The following is a 19209-nucleotide window of genomic DNA, read 5'->3' as shown; positions in this document are numbered from 1 at the left end:
TCTCTGCCAGGTCGATACTTAAGCCGATAGTCATAATTAGCAAGCTGAGCCACCCAACGCTGCTCCACTGCTCCCAACTTGGCAGTCTGTAAATGGACTAGAGGGTTGTTGTCCGTGATCACAGTCACCTTAGCTCCCCATAGGTAGTCTTTGAATTTCTCGGCCATGGCCCATTTCATGGCTAGTAACTCTATCTTAAAGGAACTGTAGTTTGCTGCGTTCCGCTCTGCAGGATGTAAGCTTCGACTGGCATAAGCAATTACCTTCTCCACTCCTTGTTGCTCTTGGGCTAGTACCGCCCCCAATCCTGCATTGCTGGCATCGGTATACAGGAGAAACGGCTGAGTGAAGTCTGCATAGGCCAGGATAGGGGCCCTCAAAAGTTCCTGCTTCAGATTTTGGAAGGCTGTTTCACATGCTGAGTCCCATTGCACTGTCGATGAGCCTTTGCCCCGGGAACGTCCAGTACCAGCAAGAAGCTGGTTCAATGGCTTAGCAAGCCCCGAAAATCCTTTAATAAATCGTCGATAATATCCTACGAAGCCTAGGAAGGACCGCACTTGTCTCACCGTTCGTGGGGGCTCCCAGCCTTGGACTGCTGCAACTTTCTCTGGATCAGGGGATATACCGGCAGCGCTGACTGAAAACAACTGGCATTTTTCTGGTCTCAACTTTAGCCCATATTTCTCCATGGCCCGGAAGGCATTCTCTAAGTGATGCAGGTGAGTTTGAAAGTCAGGGGAAAAAACGATTACATCATCCAAATAGACCAGCGTGGATTCAACTAGTTGCCCTCCCAAGCATCGCTGCATAAGTCGCTGGAAGGTCGCGGGGGCGTTGCACAACCCGAACGGCATCCGGTCCCACTCGAATAGCCCGAACGGTGTGGTGAAGGCAGTCTTCTCTCTGTCGCGATCATCCATCTGTACTTGCCAGTATCCGCTGGCCAGATCCAAGGTTGAATACCATGCTGCTTGAGTCAAACTCGTGAGAGAATCTTCGATCCGCGGCAACGGGAATGCATCTTTCTTGGTCACACTATTGAGCTTGCGGTAGTCGACACAGAATCTCCAGGCTCCCGTTTTCTTCTGTACTAAGACAATCGGGGCTGCCCATGGACTACTACTTTCTCGGACGATCCCTCCATCTAGCATCCCTTTTAGCAGAGCACGGACTTCAGTGTAGAGAGTGGGGGGCACCGGACGGTACCGCTCCCGACTAGGTGTTGCTTCTCCGGTGGGTATTTGGTGCTTAATCACTCCTGTACAGCCATAGTCTTCCTCATGGGTTGAGAACACATGTTTCCACCTCTTCAGGAGCTCCTGGAGCTGTAACACTTGTCCTTCCTCCAGGTCCTCACCCTTCAAAGACTCCCCCATCAAATGGGTCGGCATTTCCCCTCTCACAGGGCCTGTACTGGCCTCCACTGGACGGACGGCAACTTCTACCACCGCAGGGCTCACCTGCCTGAAACAGACATCTTGTTGCTCTTGGACTTGAACAGGACGGACAGATGAAACTCGAACCAGACGTTGGTGTCGACGAAGGAGTACTGGGTAGGGATGGGCGTTTCGCACCTTCACTGAAACTCGCCCTCGTCGTATGACCGCTAGCCCATGGGCTACTTCGATAGGTTGACAATCTTCATGGGGCTCTACCAGGACACAGTTACCTGACTCACGGGGTCCAGCAGGCACTCGGACCCAGAGAACAGCCTCACTCCGGGCTGGAACAGACAGAGCGTACCGGCAGGTGACTCGACCGATATCTTCCCGCTCTTGCACCTGACTTGCTGCATGGACTCTTCGGCAATCGGCCAGGATCCGATCCCAGTCCTGCCTGGCTGCTAACGGGGACGTTCGGGCCGGTCGGCCTTTAAACAGCTCTTCCCAGCAATCCAGAATGACATTCATCCCTAGCAGTGCTCGATGGAGACCCAAGCAGTGGTCTCGAACAATGACAACACCCTTCTGGTGGACAGGGACCCCTCGAACCAGAAAGTCTACCACGATGTACCCAGTGTAAGGGATATCCAATCCATTCGCTCCACGTAATGTGAGTCTTGAAGTTTCCGTCCTGTGAAGCCGATGATCCGCGAATAACTCCAGAGCCAGACTCTCTGAAAACAATGTGACCTGAGAACCTGTGTCAACCAGACAATTAATCTTCATTCCATTGACTTGAACTTCTACGGTGGGACAACGCCCAACCCAGTCGTCTCTCATCACAGGAACAGAACAAGGGTCTCTTGAAGGGGTCCCGGCCACTTGACCCACAGTGACCGGTGGGACTAAAAACCCCCTTGAGAACTTCGACGAAGGTCGCACTGGCGGCTGATGTGTCCCGGATTTCCACAATTGATACAGATGGGTCGACCCTGATGATCCCACTGAAACCGGGGGCCCGTCGGACGCGGAGGGCGGCGTACAGGTCTTTGCCCCTCCTCTGAATATGATCTTCCTCGCACCATCGGTACACCTTCGACTCAACCTCGATGAAGCTCACCCAAAAGACTCCGAGACAGCTCTACCATCTGTCCCTTAACATCCTCCAGTAATTCTGTCCTCAATTTCTGCTTCCACTCACTTGACTCAACAGGCGCGGGCACTGTGGCGCTGCTGGCCGCCACACGAACCGGTGTCCGAGTCGTCTCTCCCTGATCTGACTCCAACGCCAAGGCCTCTTGTCGTAGAGCCTCAAAAGACATAGTGGGGTCTCGTCGAAGCTGGAGCCGTATGCCCTGGCGCACCGGTCCTTCACGCAGCCCCAAAACAAACTGGTCTCTCAATAAGCCATCTCCTTCTCCCAGTCCATGATCTTGTCGAACTTTCAGCCGGCCAAACTGCTCTCGCAGTTTCAGGGAGTATGCTCGCAGAGTCTGCTGAGGCCCCTGCTGACAGTTAAAGAACTGGGCACGAAGAATGGCTACCGGGATAGAATCTCCATATACTCCAGACAAGAAATCAAAGATATTCTTTGCAGTGGCCCGCGTGGCTTCTGATGCCGCAAGAACTTCCCTTTTGGCTTCTCCTTCTAACGATCCTAGCACAAACTGTACCTTTTGCGATGCGCTCAGTCCTTGTAATCCAGCCAGATATTCTGTCTGCGCTTTCCAGTCCTGAAAACTCAGCTCCGATCCTGGTCCTCCATAGCGTTGTGCCCAAGGGGCTCCCATCATGATGGGCATTACTTGCGAGCGAACTGGTGGAACCTCTTCGTCCACCATCGCGTACCTGTGGCCGCTACAACTCACGGTGGCAACCCTGCCGACTTACGCCAAATTGTGTCACCGGTGCAGGCCGGGGCGGACTCGGATGACCAGCCGCCCCTGACTCCAGACACCACCGTGAGGAGCCGACACCACAGGCACGCAACAGACGGACAAAGGAGGAGGCAAGTAATTGAGTTCACAAGTAACAATCTTTATTGAATAACAATCAACTTGAGGAAAGAATGAGCAGCTCTTTTCTTCTAGGGCTATTTGACCGGAGTAGCCGCTGGATCGATTCTTCACTGTCTTCGAGACACAATGGTGTGATAGTGGCTGGAAAGGCTTACTCCACGGCGTTGCTGCACATCTGCAGGACTCAAACAGTAAGTAACAGGTAATGTATGCTTCTCAGTATCAGATACGTCGTCGGGCACAATGGTGGGACAGTGACTCTAAAAGCTTACTTCACAGCGTTGCTGCACATCTGCAGGACTCAGACGGTAGGTAACAGGTAAGATTTCTTCTCTTAACAGCAGATTCTCTTATCAGGGCATAAAAGGGAAATTGTGACTTTAAAACTCACTTCTCAGCATTGCTGCACACCTGCAGGACTCAGACGGTGGGTAACAGGTAAGATTTCTCCTCTTAACAGCAGCTTCTCTTATCAGGACGTGAGAGGGAAATTATGACTTTAAAACTCACTTCACAGCGTTGCTGCACATCTGCAGGACTCAGACGGTAAGTAACAGGTAATGTTTCTTCGCCCAACAGCAGATTCTCTCATCAGGACATAAAAGGGAAATTGTGACTTTAAAACTCACTTCACAGCGTTGCTGCACATCTGCAGGACTCAGACGGTAAGTAACAGGTAATGTATGCTTCTCAGTATCAGATACGTCGTCGGGCACAATGGTAGGACAGTGACTCTAAAAGCTTACTTCACAGCGTTGCTGGACATCTGCAGGACACAGACGGTAAGTAACAGGTAATGTATTCTTTTCAGTATCAGATACGTCGTCGGGCACAATGGTGGGACAGTGACTCTAAAAGCTTACTTCACAGCGTTGCTGCACATCTGCAGGACTCAGACGGTAGGTAACAGGTAAGATTTCTTCTCTTAACAGCAGCTTCTCTTATCAGGACGTGAGAGGGGAATTGTGACTTTAAAACTCACTTCACAGCGTTGCTGCACACCTGCAAGACTCAGACGGTGAGTAACAGGTAAGATTTCTCCTCTTAACAGCAGCTTCTCTTATCAGGACGTGAGAGGGGAATTGTGGCTTTAAAACTCACTTCACAGCGTTGCTGCACATCTGCAGGACTCAGACGGTAGGTAACAGGTAAGATTTCTTCTCTTAACAGCAGCTTCTCTTATCAGGGCATAAAAGGGAAATTGTGACTTTAAAACTCACTTCACAGCGTTGCTGTACATCTGCAAGACTCAGACGGTAGGTAACAGGTAAGGTTTCTTCTCTTAACAGCCGTTTCTCTTATCAGAACGTGAGAGGAGAATTGTGACTTTAAAACTCACTTCACAGCGTTGCTGTAGTCTTCAGGATTCTTCCCTCAGCATCAAACACTTTCATCAGACATTAGCGAGAGACTCAATAGGCAGCTTTACCAGCGATGTTGTACATCTTCAGAGCTCCATCAGTAAGTATAACGGTTCAGACTTTTCCACAGCCATACGGTTCTTCACGAGACTTGTAATTTCAGAGAGAGAGAGGGTTAACAGGAGCCTTCAATGAGGGATTACTTCACGACAATACTCAGTGGAAGAGAGGACAATACAAAGCATTACTTCACCAGTTCAGTTGTATCGTTCTGGGATTTAGATGGAGACCAGTAGATCATCTCACGAGAATGAAAGCAGGCGTTGGAAGACTCTTCTCAGCATAGCACACAGCACTCGTGTTCACTACAAATCCACAGCATTAATTCGACGTGCATCAGGTAAGGCAAACAACTGCAAATCACTCACACAGTAGGGCTGATCAGAAGCCTCGCTTCATCCATGCATTTCAACGGGAATATTCAACTCTCAATTCCTCTCCAATGTATCTGAAACAGATGTCCTCCTCAACAGTAAATTTCACATTCACAGTCTTTTCTTCAAGCTTTACATTTGATTCAATGATGAAATTAATTCACTTATCTTTCTTCCTTCCTCTTCCAGCGCAGATCCAAGCAGCAGTTCAATCCAGTAGTATTCCACAAGCAGTTCTAAACGACAGACTCCAACGACAGTTCTTCACTTACACAAATTTCCAGGATCACAGCATCAAATGTAAGCACTCAAACAGGAGATCTTCTACCCCAAAACACAACGACAGAGACCCAGCCAAACAACTGATCAACTGAACACCGATTGACTTTTACCAGTTCCAACCTCGACCTCAACTCGACTTCAAATGGCTCTTTTATCCTCCTCTTGCGAAGCGGAAGGCCTGTGCAAACACCGCTCCTCTCTCCCTCACACCTGTCGTGCATCGGCGGTAATTAGTTTGGACAATATCTCCGCTACACCCGGAACCGGAGTGAGGCGTTACACCAAAATAATTCCCCTCGGGGAACATGGAAAGAAAAACAAAGGTTCCACTTTTCCCAGCATTTTGTCACCCGTGACACTTGCTGATGCCTTGAACATCTGCTGAGGTCAGAATGTCCTGCAGTTTCTGCATCTCACTGTCTAAAAGACATAAATAAGAAATAATCATTCCTTTCACGCTTATTGCTAACTTGCTTAATTACAGTAAGGTCAGGTGTCATCTTACCAAATGAGTGTTGAGAGCAGTTTGATTGGGTAATTGTGGGAACCTCCTCAGATGACTCAAAAGGAGTAGTTCCCTCACTGCCAACAACGGAAACAACTGAAGAGATAGATAGAAAGGAACGAGATAACAATTTTCATGTCTTACAAGCATATAATACAGTGTTCATTAGTGACTTAAGGCTATAATAGGCTAACTGACATGTCTGACAATTCCATTAATCTCTATACGTTTTTTTTCCTCATTATATGGACATAATCTTGAACTGTTAGCAGCATGAACCTGACACCGATTGCTTCACTTCCACTTAATTTCTTTGGAATTGCTTAGCATTACAGTGAAGTCAATAACATAAGTAACACATCCACCACCATGTTGTGTTTCTGATGGCACAGTTTAACATACAAGTAAGTGAGGATAGGAGCAGGCTTCACTTAATGCATATACTTATAAACTTTAAGAGTGCTGGCCTGGATAATTAGAATACGTAAAGTAGGAGAGAGGCCGCACTATGCATATATACTTTTACTTGCACAGACGCGTTTCGGCGCTTGCCTTCGGTGCAAATAAAAGTATATATGCATAGTGCGGCCTCTCTCCTACTTTACAGTTTAACATAGAGTATTCAAAGGAAAATTATTAAAAAACGGAAACAGAAATCCTTTTAAGTTTTACCATGTAAAAAAATAAAGGAAAAAGCTGTGCACTGGAAGCCCCAGTTTGGTGGTCTATGTTTCAAAAGTGACACAAAACCATATTTATGTTACCTAACAAATAGCAAGCTGAATTCTGTATACAATGGGCACAGTTATACTTAGTTAAGAAAGATTGGGTGGGTAATCACAAATAATCCTGGAAGACATGGACAACCTGTGGCTGAAGCACGTTTTCGTGTCTCTCCACTTCTGCTTCTTTTTAGCAGTGGACGTCCTTCAGCATCTCTCTCCACCCATCGGACATTACATTTACTGCCTTTAGCAGATGGTGCTTTGCCCTTCGCTTCCTTTGCCTTGCATGACAGAAAGTGAGCACTGTATGATAACACTGAAATACAGCCAACTCTTGAGCAGTTCATTCAAATTTTGCACTCTAATTCCCACTCTTTAGTATTATTACCAATACTGGAAGATCACTGTCTCAAAAAAAAATACTCACTTTGGTTTGGTTTTGAGTCTGCAATGAAAATAGCATCATCTGCTCTCCCTCTGTCTTGTTGAGCAGCCATTTCAAAGATACTATACTGGCGGTAACAGGGAAGGATGGTGGGTAAAAACAGGAGCTGTTGGACAAAGGAAAAGAAAAACATAGTTAATTCTCTTGCAGCAAGGCTTCCTGGATTTGTATGGTTACCGTAGTAAAACCATTGTTATTTTTTTTAAAGACTGCCACTGTTGTACCCCAATAGGTGAAACCTTAGCACGTTTCATTCTGACAGATTTATTAACAACAATTACAGAACATAACACAATCCATTTGAACTTTAACGATCAATCAAAATAAATTTAATTGCACAAACTAGCAAAATTATAGTAATTGTTCCATGTTACATGCTAGTTTTCAAAAGTTTGGGGTTGGTAAGATGTTTAATGTTGGACGAAGTCTAATCTGCTTACCAAGGCTGCATTTATTTGATCAGAAATACAGTAAATCTTTGTAAAAACAAATATTGTGAAATACTATTGCAATTTAAAACAATATGTTAAAATGTAATTTATTCCTGTGATCAAAGCTGAGTTTTCAGCATCATAATTATTAGGACAGCATTTACATGAAATATATATATTTGTGTAACAATGTACGTTTAATCAATTTAATGCATACTTTCTGAATAAAATAAATTCGTGCTAAATAAATAAAATTACTGGTTTAAAAAAAAAAAAACACCTTAGGATCGACATTTTTTATGTGTGGATAGATCCTTTATAATAGATAAGTTAGGCCTACAACATCAGTATCGATATTTCAGGATCGAAATCCGCGCATATCATCATCAACAAGCAGCGGGGTTTATCTAAAGTTACTTCCCATCGCCCATAACAACTTCTTATAAACGTAATATAACCATAGACTGTAAAAAATAGAATATAACCAGAATATAACCTAATATGCAGTCACTGCAGCTTTCTGTGATTAATTAAGTAGCCAATTAATATCAATTTCTATTAACGTTATTGACCACGGTAACGTTAACAGCACCATAGATTAAAAAGCTCCACAGTCCACACACACACATAACGTTAGGCTACAGCAACGTTAGATTTTCTTAAATTACAGAACCATAATAAAAAATATGGCTTTGACCGACCGAAACGACGCGGGAAATTTGGATGCGATATATCGCTTCTCTCTTTGGTCCGTGGGGAGTTGTTGGCATTGAGGAAATTATCGCCCCCTGCTGGTACTTACCCTTCATTCATGCGTGTCATTTTCACGCCTTGAGGAGGCAAAGCGTGACATTAGCCGTGTTTCCATTACCCTTCAAATTGCGCAAATTGAAATTGCGAATTGAAAATACGCACAATGGAAACACGTCAATTTCGCAAAAACTCCCATTTATCGCAAAAAAGTTTTTACGCTCTCATGAGGTGGTTTTTCAGGCAATTCGAAAAACGAATATTTCGCAAAACTGCAATGTTTTTGCGCATTTACAGTCACCTGACTTAGAAGACGCGGTGTGTTTGAGGTCCATGTATAGCTACACAAATAATAATAATTTTATATTATTTTATTATAACATTTAATAGGCTATATTTAGAATACGCTTTTATGCAAAAAAGGAAGCTGAGTGTGGAGCGCGCACTGCATGACACGGAGGCGCGAGCGCGAACACTTGCATTTTCCTATCAACAGTGGAAACAACTTAAAATACTCTATCATTTCTGGTCATACAGAAAATAATAATACATTATTCTCAACTACTTTTATTTGTGTAAACTCACAATAACAAGAAAACGTTGTGCTTTTTGTAAAATAAAAGAAAACAATCAGACGCACTTTCATGATCTCCGTAAACTGGAGCGCGAGAACTGAAACAAAATGTAGGCTAAAGCTTGAAATGTCCACTTTAAAACGAACAAATTCGAATCGAAGGCTAATACCTTCTGATTATGTAATCCGTCTGCTTAACAGCGGAGATGGAGATGTGATTTTAGCCAAAACAATAGTTTATTAATAATATTAATGGCTCTTCTCATTCAGCACTGCGGGAAAAACATCAATTCCAGGTTCTAATTTGGCCTTAGAAAACCAGTAAAATCGACATGTTTTCCATATTAATTTGTGAATATTTTAAATGTTTAATAAAGGGGCAAAAAAATCTGAAAATTCGTCGATATTTACTTTTTTGCGCAGCAGTTGGTCTAGCCAGTTCAAATAAAAATTTTGGTGACACAAAATAGCCTACATGGATCGTTTGGACAGAATACGAGACAGAGTTCTTTATTAAATTAATAAAAGAAACAATAATTAGCCTATAGGAACACTGGATTCTAAATCTCAAATAAATGCCACAATCAAAGATCGGAGCAGAAATGAGGGCGAAACACCCAGAAACTGCTTAGGCTTTATGTGTCGTTCGCAGTATAAGGGTCTTTCCTGCCATTAATGCTTGGATAACACGCCACGTCTCTTTCGATTGATAATAATAATGTCTAATGCGGTGGCTGTGATATTATATAAACCAACGTCCATTGCCGTGATTTTTGGAATGACTTATCGCGAGAGAAAAAAGGACGTGCTAGTCGCATAACATCGGTTAATGGAAACACCGTCATTTCGCAATAGTTTTTTATCGATATTTAGATAATAGCGCAAAACATTTGCGCAAATCTGTAATGGAAACGCAGCTACCGACACGCATCCGCTAGTGGACCAGCGTGTGTATTACACGCTTTAGCGTGATACCGGTGAACTTGAGAAAATACATAATTTATCATAACTGAAAAGAGTATTGGACTTATGACGCGGCCCTGGGGTGTACCATTTTCTACCATATAAAACTTTCCCAATTCTGACTTGAATAAATCTATCAAATACAAAATCTTGAATCCAATTATAAATTCTACCTGTTATTCCTATCATAGTCTGATCATTAACCCCTCTTTCCAGACCATGCCATATGCCTCTTCGACATCAAAGAAGACTGCCATCAAGCCCCGTTTACATGCACACTTTTTTGCTATTCTGATTGAGATCGTTCTGATTGACGGATTCCGGTTGACTGTTTACATGGGATGTTATCTAAACCGATCTGGTGTTTACATGTGCTGACGCTTTCAGTCGAAGTCATTTTCTGACATGCGCACACAGCTTGTCTGACGGATCAAGCTCATTATTTCCACGTTTTCAATCCTGTCAAGATGGTGCATCACTTAATTGTCGCGTTTAGTTGTAGGCATCAGACGCGTTTCCACTGTCGGGCCAGTGCGAGCCATAAACGGGCCGTTTTATTGTATTGTGTAGGCTATTGTTCTTTGTTAATTATTGTCTTGTTTTGTAGCCTATTTGCATCAGTTTTTCATTCTCATACTCATATCACACTCATGATAGCATATAATTAAATATAGGCCATCATTATTGTAAAAAAAAAAAAGAAGAAAAAAAAGGAAGTTTTATCAGAAAACTGATCGGAAAGAAATCACTGGAAACAGCCTGATCGATCGCAAAACAAGAGCGACTGTTTGCTGGCATTTTTGTTGTTTAATTGAATTTTAAAACCCAAGAATAGATGTTTTACCACAGGTTTACAATAAAAATCGATACATTTATCATAATGAATTAATTTGTGTCAAAATTGCACACTAGTCACAGAAATAAAGTGGTTTACCGTTTATGACGTTTGTGAACGTTTACAAAAGAAAGAGGACACAAAACTTATTCGCGTCTGTTTCTGTTTATTTGGTAGCCTAGTAACAGGACGTATTTACATCACATTTAGAAAGAATGTTCATTTCTACAAATATGCCACCAAAAATATGACCTGAGGAGCTTTAGCACTCTCTCCCAGAAGGATACAGTTATATTTTCAGTCAGAGAAAAAGAGGATAGTCCGAGACATAGGCTACTGAAAGATAAAATAAAAACAGGATTATGATTTGTCTGATTTCTTCAAGCGTACATATTTTCCATGTTTACTATGGTAATGTTTAGCGTGCATAGTTTTTTTGCATCGGGTATAAATATTCCTACCTTATACGGTGATCAGAATCCACATCAGATCACAAACAGAAGGCATTATGTTAGCTGACAGAATTATCTGGCGCAAAACCAGGCATGCGCAGAAAGACGTACGCTCAAAGTAATCGGAACAGCTCGTTTACATGGTGTAATCTTTCGTTTGATCGGTTCATGAAAAGGTTTATTCCACCCCCTTCAATCCGACTGAAATTTCAATCGGTTTGAGCATTTTTATTCCGATTGAGGTGTTGACATGGAGCATTTTCATTCTGATTGGACTTGCACCTGGTTATAATCGGAATACAATGCTACATGTAAACGGGGCTACTGATTCCTTATTAACATGAGCTTTCTTAACATCTGTTTCCAAACATATAATGGGGTCTTAGTTCCTGCATTGAACTTTGGGATTTGAGAAGCAGTCTTCAGTTAAATAAAGGGAACACAGCAAAAGTTTAGGATTATACTGCTGTGATATCTTGGTAAAGATTAACTTTAACCACTGATTCTTCACATGCTCGTCCTTGGGCAGTGAAAAAAAACTGGCTTCACCTTCACATTATAGAGCACAGTGCCGTCTTCTCGACATGATGCTATTCAGTATCCACAGGAATCAGCTGTAGTGTTTGAGGTTCAAGTTTTCCCTGGTGTTTGTCATAGACTGTAAAAAAAGATGTAGTAGGTGTAGTAGGTGGTTGGGCATGAAAACATAATGTCTGCCTCCAGGATGAATAATGAAACTGTTGCATTTCTCAGTACTGTTAAAAAGGCGAACGAACTAGTTGAGACAGGGATAGTTATTGATGATCTTTTTAACCCTGTACTTCCACTTTCTACACCATCAAAGAAAGTTACGTTATCCAATGTACCACCGTTTTTAATTGATGAGATATTAGCTAAAGCTTTGTCTCGTTATGGCAAACTGGTCTCTGCCATTAAAAAGATCCCCTATCGGTAGTGGATCGCCTTTACTAAAACATGTCGTTTCGTCTACATGAGTATGAATGACGATGCTGATTTAGATCTGTCTTTGCACTTTCGGGCTGATGAGTTTGATTACATTATTTAAGTAACAACTGACAACAAAGGGATAATGCGTGTATGTCTTTTCAGCGCTCCAGTGAAGTTCACTTAATTTATTGGAATTTAGTTTCAATATTTCTTTTAAGCTTTACGCTTAATCTGACTCCAATTTCAAATGATAATCAAATTTAGATGGTGTTTCTTATTAGAAAATAATCATAAATATTGATTATGAAGTAATTTAGATCTTTGATTATTCTGGGTATCCCATATTTTCAATTATTAATTCATTAAGGGACCCGATGCCGCGCAGAGTCACACGCCCCGGGTTTACGTGGATCTCACGGACACAGCTTTGCCAGTCTGATCTTGGTCAGAGGGTGCAGGGTTTGCTAATACCTCTTAAAGGGACACTTCACCCATTTGCATTAAGCTTTGTATTGTTAAAATTCTAAATTTATTTTACATTTCGACTACATATATGACCCACTTTCAATAAAGATCAATGTTCCCATGGGTGAAATGCTCCTTTAAGTCGGTTGCCTAATGATCACTCATACAAAAAAGTGTAGTTTATTTAGCCACTTCTGTACAACTTGCCAAGTCAGTGATAGACAGAAATCAAAAGGTCTTCAGATGACGTGCCTTCTGCTCCGTTCATATGCGCCTTAGTTTGACCTATCCTGGACACAGAGCTGCGGGAGCACCAGCCTCCTCATAATCTACTAAAATAATGATTTCAGAAAACTTCAGAATAAATCAAGATGTAACATTTATTTGTCAGGTAAAATTGTATCTTGCCAATTACACAAGTAAATGATTAAAAGCCAATTCAGAAATAATAAATACATGACATAATTTACTCAAAGATGACTCTAAAAGTAAGCAATGCATTCCTGACAGAGACACACAGTGGTGTGTGAGCGTTTTCCAATGGGAAAACACTGAAAAAGCACTGAATGGGGGATGTTCCTGGTTACAGGGTCCCGAAGACTGCTCTGTCGCCTATCCTTAAATACCCAGACCAGAACAAAAGGGTTATACAAATATTGTTTAGAGTTTGTTTTGGGTCAATTCATGTACCCCAGCATGTACACCTGGTTTCGGGGGAGAGAGGAGTATTATCAGATATCTTGAAGAGACATCACCCAAAGAGAAGCACAGGATTCTCCGAAGGTTTCAATCTTTCTCATAATACCAATGACCGCAATGAAATTAAGACCATTTTACCAATCGCACCGAGACATTTAAAATGATACATAACATGAAAAGGAAAAACAATAGATTCACAAGATACATCATATGTGATATATAGACAATCTCAGTGAACTTTTAGTGACTTGAGGAGGGAGAGGGGGGATGCCTATTAACAAAGAGATAAGTTTGGACAAGACAATGTCCTGTGCTCTCGATCTTCTGTCCAGGGTGCGTTTTATTGCAGGGTGAGTTTTGTCTTAGCAGGAAAATCAGTTCTTACAACATTGAAACACCAAGTCAAAGCTGGAAACACACATTTTGCTTCACACAGTTGCCTGCGAATCAATTTTCTTGGCAATCTCTTCTATACTACTAGAGTCTACAAGTTCAAGGCATACAATATAATTTAAAGGTTTCATTTCTTAAAAGGAAAAGCATCATTTGTGTAAGAGGGAAGACATCATCACACACACCGTCATCGGGTCGTAGCCTCAGTCGAGGTCTCCGGGGTCTTCAATTTCGCTCCATCACCTCGACCCTTCGGCACCACAGTAGGCTCTTTCTCCAGCGCCAGCGCCTCCGGCCGTCCCCACAGTGGAGTCAGGACATGTACCACCATGATCACAGTTCTGGCTGTGGCCTGGACACATCTGACCCTTCAGTTCTGCCTCCTCCTGGTCAGCCGTCCCCCTCCCGAACCTCCTCCTGTATCCTCTTCCGGTTTCTCCTACCCTTCGCCAGCCCTTCACCATCCCTTCGCATCTCCTCATCCTCCTCGCCCCTTCTGGGAGGGAGCGTCACGCCACTAACACTCTGTTTTCATTCGCACCGTTTCTCCCTGCCTTGTTTGTTTTCATAGTCACAGATTTAAAGCGTTAGTTCACCCAAAAATTAAATTATACTTAAAAATGAAAATTCTAAATTTACCTTCGTCAGCTTCGGCCTTTCAAATGTCAAAACTTTACAATCATTTTCTGTTCATCTATTATTTTGCAATTTACACAAATCAAACAAAACTAATATTAACATTCAGACATCAAAGAGCAATAAGAATATCGAGTTCTTCACAGACAACTAGTCAAAACAGTGATTGTCCTCTTTCTCCTCCAGCAACACTTGCATTAGATTTTCCTTCTGCTAAACTAGATCTGTGTGTGATTCCAGTAGAGAGACAAACACCAGCTGAGTGTTTCATTCATTTCAGCTTTATTCACACCTGAGGTCTGACGACACCAGATATGAGACCGAGAGCAGAACTCACACTTTACTCCAGTCAACATCTGCTTCATTTCTCCACACAAATCACTCTCATCTTCACTGTTATTGCACAGGGGAAAACAGCGCATTATTAACAATACACACTGATCTTGTAATGGGGCATGTTGACACACTAATCTGGGGGAATGAGAAACTCTTTCCATTAAAAACAACAACCACCATTCATTTGATGCAACTTTGTACACTCTAAACATATTAATATTTTCAATATAATTCAGATGTAGTTTCACATATAAAGGTGTTTAAGGACAATATGTACTATATTCTTTTTTCGTAAACCACATTACAGTTTTTAAACTTGTAGAAAATAATATAAAAGTTTTTTTAAACTATATGAAACAAACACGAATACTGCGTACATTTATAAACACTTGATACATGTTTTGTTTTTGACAGGTTTTTGTTGGTAACACTATTTTAAAGTGTCATTGTTACACGTTACATGTATTTACTATAGTAATAACTATAAATGAACCCTAACCCTATAGTACGTACATGTGCTTAATATTACTCAGTACTTAAATATATAATTACACATTAAAATAAAGTGTTTTTTACTTTGACTTTGATTATTTGTCCCAGACTCATTTACTTTCCTGTTCAACAGTTCTTCTGTATTAGATTCAGTCCAAACTCTCTTTTGATGAAGATTCATAAAGTGATTCAGTCAAAACTGGACATTAAAAAGCAAACGTGTAAAAACAGTGAAACTCAGGGTGACAAACGTTTATCATGAATGAAAATAACAGTCAAAGATCAACAACTGAAGAAACATGTTCAGACTGAAACAGGAACAAGCGTTTATTGACCATAAACTACAATAACATGATTAAACTGTAATAAAACATGTGAATTAACAGTGAAATACTGGAGGTGACAGTAGATTAATGTTCATTTTACAGTAATCTCTATGATTATATAGATGATGTGTTATTCATCTCACATTATTGATTATAATAATCCTGTGAGATCCAGCAGTTTTAATCAGATCATCTGAAGGATTTTAATAACACATTGTGCACAAATAAAGTGTGTGAATATCAATAATGGTGATAATGCAGTAACACACACACAATCAGTTACACAACTGGAGAAATGGCAATTTAGTGTGTGTGTGTGTGTGTGTGTGTGTCAGTCAGAGTGTGTTTGTTGTTTAATATGACACAGAGACACTGAAGAGTTAACATTATAAACATTATAAACTTTAAATCCAGCACAGAGGGGTTCAGTGAATGTGTGTGTGAATGTGTGTAAGTGTGTGAGTGTGTGTGTGTCAGAGACGCTGTAGAAGGACAGAGTGCCGGCCGACACATCCACAAACACTCCTACTCTCTTACAGGATCCTGAACCAGCAGAAACAGCAGTGCAGTTAATATTGTGATAGACAGTGAATCCGTGATTAGAGCGGCTCAGACTCCAGGACTTCTCATTACATCCAAACGCACAGTCATAACCACCTCCTTTCCTCTTGATTCCTTTATATGACACTGATATATCAGCATTATTTCCACTCCATTCAGCCTCCCAGTAACAGCGTCCAGTCAGACTCTCTCCACACAGAACCTGATGATTATACTCAAATCTCTCTGGATGATCAGGATACGACTGCTTCTCTTCCACACTCGTCACCTTTCTGTTCTCCTCAGACAGAGCGAGACGAGTGTGTGCTGTGTTTGGATCCAGTGTGAGATCAACGGCATCTGAACACAAGAACACACACATTACAACAGCAACATTTACAACAACACACACTACAACTGTGTTTGAGGACTTACATCTGTGTAGTCTTGATGTCATCATGAACTCTTTAACTTCTGAACCGTGATCCATACTAAAACACACACACACACACACACACACACACACAAAAAATGAAACAAAACTTTAAAGTACACCTATGAGACGTATTCAATATGAATAAATTAGAGATTTTTTGTTGATCAAAGGAAAATAAACTAATTAAAATTCAAACACACACACACACACACACACACACACACACACACACACACATACCTACTTAACCACAATGTGAGGACGTATGACTGGGAACCCTACCTTTAGGGACACCCCTTTCTGAAGGGTCTAGAGACAAAAGAAAGATATGACTGCACTTCTGGAGAAGCTGTCATCACACTTATCACTTGATTTTATCGATAAAAGCCTTTCTTAAAGACCTGACATTTTGCCTTCACTTTAGGGACAGTATTTTTTATGTCCATTTTGGGGACATTAAACACAAACTCTGATCAAGCCATACTTTGAGGACCATGGTGATACACAGACTCTGGTTAAGGTATACTTTCAGGACATTGTTGTAATGTTATAAATTATTTATCCTAAGAAGACACAGAAGTAGAATATTACAATTCAAAGTTCCAAAACTGGACACTGAAATCAAGCTAGTGCAGAGATACAGGTGTGAGAGAGTAAACTGTTTTTTTTTTTTCAAGATCACTGAAAATGGGTAGCCTACATTTTTGTCTGATTTGTAGCTTGAGATCAAGTGTCTTTGGCTGCTCGTTTGGGGAAGGACTATTAACATTCAGAAATATTATTGATTTGACTGTATTGACTATCAGAAAAAAAAATTAACAGAATTTCAGCTGAATAATGACACTATTGTCTTCAATTTCAACTGTAAAACAGCTCTACAGAAGTCATTTCATGTTGAAATTTGCAAGTTATTTTATGTGTGAAGCTGCTTTGAAACGATCTGTATTGTGTAATGCGTTATAGAAATAAAGCTGATTCACTTCATAGCAGAGAACACTTGACTGACCACGACCTGCATCCCTCTAGTTAATTTACCAACAACTGCAAAATAATCATCATCACAAAAACATCTTGATTTTTCACTCGCCAGAGTCATCTTTGGCTTCTCACTGGGGCTCTAACACATTAGGCATGTTCTTCTGTAAAGTGTAGTAATTGTCCAAAAAAACAAACAATTAAATGACTCTTTGGGGACTTGAGTGACACACACACTCCGATTAAATGACTCTTTGGGGACTCTAGTGACACACACACTCCGATTAAATGACTCTTTGGGGACTCTAGTGACACACACACTCCGATTAAATGACTCTTTGGGGACTCTAGTGACACACACACTCCGATTAAATGACTCTTTGGGGACTCTAGTGACACACACACTCCGATTAAATGACTCTTTGGGGACTCTAGTGACACACACACTCCGATTAAATGACTCTTTGGGGACTCTAGTGACACACACACTCCGATTAAATGACTCTTTGGGGACTCTAGTGACACACACACTCCGATTAAATGACTCTTTGGGGACTCTAGTGACACACACACTCTGATTAAATGACTCTTTGGGGACTCTAGTGACACACACACTCCGATTAAATGACTCTTTGGGGACTTGAGTGACACACACACTCCGATTAAATGACTCTTTGGGGACTCTAGTGACACACACACTCCGATTAAATGACTCTTTGGGGACTTGAGTGACACACACACTCCGATTAAATGACTCTTTGGGGACTCTAGTGACACACACACTCCGATTAAATGACTCTTTGGGGACTCTAGTGACACACACACTCCGATTAAATGACTCTTTGGGGACTCTAGTGACACACACACTCCGATTAAATGACTCTTTGGGGACTCTAGTGACACACACACTCTGATTAAATGACTCTTTGGGGACTCTAGTGACACACACACTCCGATTAAATGACTCTTTGGGGACTTGAGTGACACACACACTCCGATTAAATGACTCTTTGGGGACTCTAGTGACACACACACTCCGATTAAATGACTCTTTGGGGACTTGAGTGACACACACACTCCGATTAAATGACTCTTTAATATTAACACCTTGAACACATTGTGTTGAAATTACACATTGCAGTTAATGACAGAAATTCAAAAAGATTCAAAATAAAAATAAAAGAACAACAAAGAAAAATCAATTAACTTGGAGGTGGGAATGATTCTCAGTGCCCAACTATCCTCAATACTTCATCCATACACCCTTCTTCAAAATCTCTCTACTTCCTCCTTTCCATCTTCTTTACCTTTACTCCTCCCTCTTTTCATCCCCTTTACCTTCACTCCTCCCTCTTTTCATCCTCCCTCTTTACCTTCACTCCTCCCTCTTTTCATCCCCTTTACCTTCACTCCTCCCTCTTTTCATCCTCCCTCTTTACCTTCACTCCTCCCTCTTTTCATCCCCTTTACCTTCACTCCTCCCTCTTTTCATCCTCCCTCTTTACCTTCACTCCTCCCTCTTTTCATCCTCTTTACCTTCACTCCTCCCTCTTTTCATCCCCTTTACCTTCACTCCTCCCTCTTTTCATCCTCCCTCTTTACCTTCACTCCTCCCTCTTTTCATCCTCTTTACCTTCACTCCTCCCTCTTTTCATCCTCCCTCTTTACCTTCACTCCTCCCTCTTTTCATCCTCCCTCTTTACCTTCACTCCTCCCTCTTTTCATCCTCTTTACCTTCACTCCTCCCTCTTTTCATCCTCTTTACCTTCACTCCTCCCTCTTTACCTTCACTCCTCCCTCTTT

At 41.7% G+C, this 19209-nt stretch overlaps 1 protein-coding gene across 1 annotated transcript; it reads right to left on the bottom strand.

The window, feature by feature from the left end:
• Window positions 1-15434: 15434 nt before the first annotated feature.
• Window positions 15435-16480, bottom strand: LOC308688276 (stonustoxin subunit beta-like). The gene is made up of 2 exons (XM_081361239.1): window positions 16431-16480; window positions 15435-16355 (listed from the first exon to the last, which is right to left on the bottom strand). Exons 1-2 carry the CDS (start codon window positions 16453-16455, stop codon window positions 15787-15789), a joined length of 594 nt encoding a protein of 197 aa, XP_081217365.1. The 5' UTR covers window positions 16456-16480; the 3' UTR covers window positions 15435-15786.
• Between the last annotated feature and the right edge of the window lie 2729 nt (window positions 16481-19209).

The sequence above is a fragment of the Scardinius erythrophthalmus genome (assembly GCF_964197995.2).
Source record: "Scardinius erythrophthalmus genome assembly, chromosome: 1".
Lineage (NCBI taxonomy): Eukaryota > Metazoa > Chordata > Actinopteri > Cypriniformes > Leuciscidae > Scardinius > Scardinius erythrophthalmus.
This window is presented reverse-complemented; position numbering and strand designations above follow the sequence as displayed.